The sequence below is a fragment of the Elephantulus edwardii genome, unplaced genomic scaffold, assembly GCF_000299155.1.
Source record: "Elephantulus edwardii isolate Elephantulus edwardi_28Jun2011 unplaced genomic scaffold, EleEdw1.0 scaffold00552, whole genome shotgun sequence".
Lineage (NCBI taxonomy): Eukaryota > Metazoa > Chordata > Mammalia > Macroscelidea > Macroscelididae > Elephantulus > Elephantulus edwardii.
The window spans coordinates 320,537-323,728 of NW_006400302.1; the positions used below are offsets into that span (position 1 = coordinate 320,537).

Below are 3,192 nucleotides of genomic sequence, written 5' to 3' on the forward strand. Positions count from 1 at the left end.
GCAGTTAGGGATCTCTCCAAATGACTGAGAAGTAATGATGTCAGTTTGAGGACTAAGGTGCATCTGATTCATGCCATGGTCTTTTCGATTACTTGCTATGCATCTAAGAACTGGACAATGAATAAGGATGACAGAAAAAGAATTGATGCCTTTGAGCTGTGGTGTTGGAGAAGAGCACTGAACATTCCATGGATGGCTAAGAGAATGAACAGTTATGTCTTGGAGAGAGTGCAGCTGGAGTGCTCTTTGGAGGCAAGAATGATGAGGCTTTGCCTCACATACTTTGGGCATGTTGTTAGGAGGGGCTGTTTCTTGGAGATGGACATTGTGCTGGGGAGGCAGAAGGGTCATCGAAGGAGAGGAAGACCCTGAACCAGGTGGATTGACCTGATGACTGCTGCAGTGGACTCTTGTGTGTCAAGAATCGCGAGGATATAGCGCAGGATAGAACAGGTTTCGGATCTTTTGTTCATAGGGTCGCTGTGAGTTGTACTTGACTCCCCAGCACCTAACAACAACAGCAGCAGCAGCATAGTGCTACTTTGTTCTGTCTTGTGTTTGTACCATCAGTGATGTGCCTGTGTAGATGAAGTCTATCAGCTCAATTTTCAAGGTCATAGTGACCTAGTGTACTGAATGAAACTCTCCTTCATTCTACACTATCTCTACAGTCTGTGCTGTTCTTCCATCCATTGTTGCAGCCACGACTGTGCATCCTTAACCCTTCTCGTTGAGTGTCTTCTTACACTGACCCTCTACTAAGTATGCTGTTCTTCTCCTGGCATTGGGCCCTCTTGATAACATTTGTGATATATGAGACAAAGTCTCACCATCCTTGCTTCTAAAGAGCACTCTGGCTTTACTTTTTCTTTAAATTATTTTTTGTATGTGTACCGTCAAATCGGATCTGACTGGTATAGGAGGAGATTGTCCCTCTTCTCCAGTAGAGCATCTAGTAGATTTGAACCGCATATCTCTGGGATTGCAGTGAAACTGGATTTATTTTTTCCAAGAGAGATTTTTTTTGTTTTTTTGTTATTTTGGCAGTTCATTCTGTATTTAGTAATTTCCATTAATACCACAATTTAAAGGCACTCTCAATTCATTGCTGTCAAGTCAGAACCAACTTGTAGCTGACCCTCCAGCAGGTTTTCAGGAAGCTGTAAATCACAGGAAGGTGATTGTTCATCTTTCTCACAGAGCTGGTGTTAGATTTGAACCTCCAGATTGGTGCTGTCTTTGGGTTAGCAGTATATCTCGCTAGGGACTACACCACTAGAGCTGTCTAGTCAAAGGCGCTAGTTAAGCAACATTTCTCACATGAGTGGTATTCTAGAAAGATTGTCAGGAATACACAAGATAGATTGTCTCAAGAAGACCCTCTAGTTGGGAAATTTCCAGTTAGGAATTTTCTAATTTTAATCTAACCTAGGGAGCTCTGGTGGGCTCATGGTAAGAAATTGCATTGCAATCCTGAAGGCATGCAGTTCTAATCCACCAGTTGCTTCGCAGGAGAAGGATGGGCAGTCTCTTCCTGTGCGATTAACTATCTCTGAAAACCCTCTGAAGGGTCAGCTATAGTTTAGTTCCGAATCAGTTATACTCAGCAACAAGTATATATAAAAATCTAATCTAACCTATGTAGCTACACTGCAAGATACCTAAATCCTAGGTTGAATGAAGATGAGCCTGAAATTTAACATTTTATTTGAAAATTACTCTCCCTCTTTAGAATTTAACTTTTTTGTTAGTCATATTTTTAAACAACTTTATTTGATACTATTATTACCAAACAATAACTTACTGAAAGTATACAATTCAGTGGTTTTTAGTGTACTCAAAGTGTTGTGCAAGCATAATTATGATCTAATTATAGGATATTTTCATTTCTTCTAAAAATAAGCCTTGTACCACTATAATGGTCATCTCCATCTTTCTCTGCCTTCCCCTCTGGCTCTAAGCAACTAATCATTTACTTTGTTGTTTTGGACATTTGATAAGTAAAATCTTATGGTATCTATCCTTTTAATTTATTATCTATGATAATTATTCACATGAAAATGATGGCTTGCAGTTTTGATCCCATTTCTGAACTTGATGAATACATGCCTGTATTTTATTTGTCTGAATTGTCAGACAAAGGGTAGGATCCCAAAGAAGCCAAATTGCAGTATAAGAGGTAAGGGTTACCTCCTTTCTTCTCAGTTACTGGTTATGATTTTATTCTTGGTTTTCTTTTTACTATATAACACAAAAGATGAAATAGAGAACTGTTATGTATTAAAAAATCGTATATCATTAACATAAGATTTACCTTATGGCGTATTTTGGCTAACAGTGAGAACTTCTTTTTTCATAGTATATTCAACAAAACATAAGAGCAGATTGCTCCAATATTGACAAAATTCTTGAACCACCTGAAGGCCAAGATGAAGGTGTATGGAAGTATGAACATTTAAGGTAAGTTGTTAGGATATATCAAAATAATATTTCTTCCCTTACAATAAAAAAACGAACCTTAAGTATTAATGATGCGTATAAACCATAAAGATGATATGTTATATAATTATAGACCCAAAAGCCAAATTCTAAAGCTTTTTTTATTTTATTGTCATAAAGTTCTTAACTTGTTTATCTGCTGATTGTTTTTAGATCAAGTTATGTTGCATATGTCACTTGCTCTTTCTAGAGGTGGTTTCAGAGCTGTTGATTATTTGGATGATAATTAATCTAAAGACCTTCTTCTGTACTCTTCTCTGTTTATTGATTTTGTTGTTGTTGTTGTTAAGTGCCATCAAGTCGCAGGCGACTCATAGAGACCCTATGAAGGAGAGTCCTCAAGTGCTTGGCTGTCTGTCTTCCTCTCTCCAGGTTCATAGAGTTTCCAGAGACAAGCTATTATGGAAGTGAGTGCCACTCCTTCCAAGCTTGTTTTAATCGGGGAGCTCCACCCCACTCTGTCTGCATTGGGTAACCAACCATTAACGTATTTGACACATCAGTGTCAGTGTGCAGCCTCACAGCAATCACAAGTTACCTCTGTACGGCAACTTGTACACCAGGGCTATACGACCTAGAGGAATGTCTGAACAAAAACAGTGAAAGACAGGCCCGAGGGCTGCAGATTAAAAGTCACCCACCGTCGGCTTGGTAGCATCGCCTTCTGTTCACTGGGCCAGCTGATCTCTCTCT

At 38.9% G+C, this 3,192-nt stretch overlaps 1 protein-coding gene across 2 annotated transcripts in view; it reads left to right on the top strand.

The window, feature by feature from the left end:
• The window catches only part of MOB4 (MOB family member 4, phocein), a 23,356-nt gene that overhangs the window by 8,790 nt on the left and 11,374 nt on the right, over positions 1 to 3,192 (top strand). For both annotated transcript variants that reach the window (XM_006903274.1, XM_006903275.1), the window contains one exon: positions 2,360 to 2,460. In XM_006903274.1, coding sequence (XP_006903336.1) covers positions 2,360 to 2,460 — 101 coding nt within the window. The remainder of the gene's footprint in view (positions 1 to 2,359; positions 2,461 to 3,192) is intronic.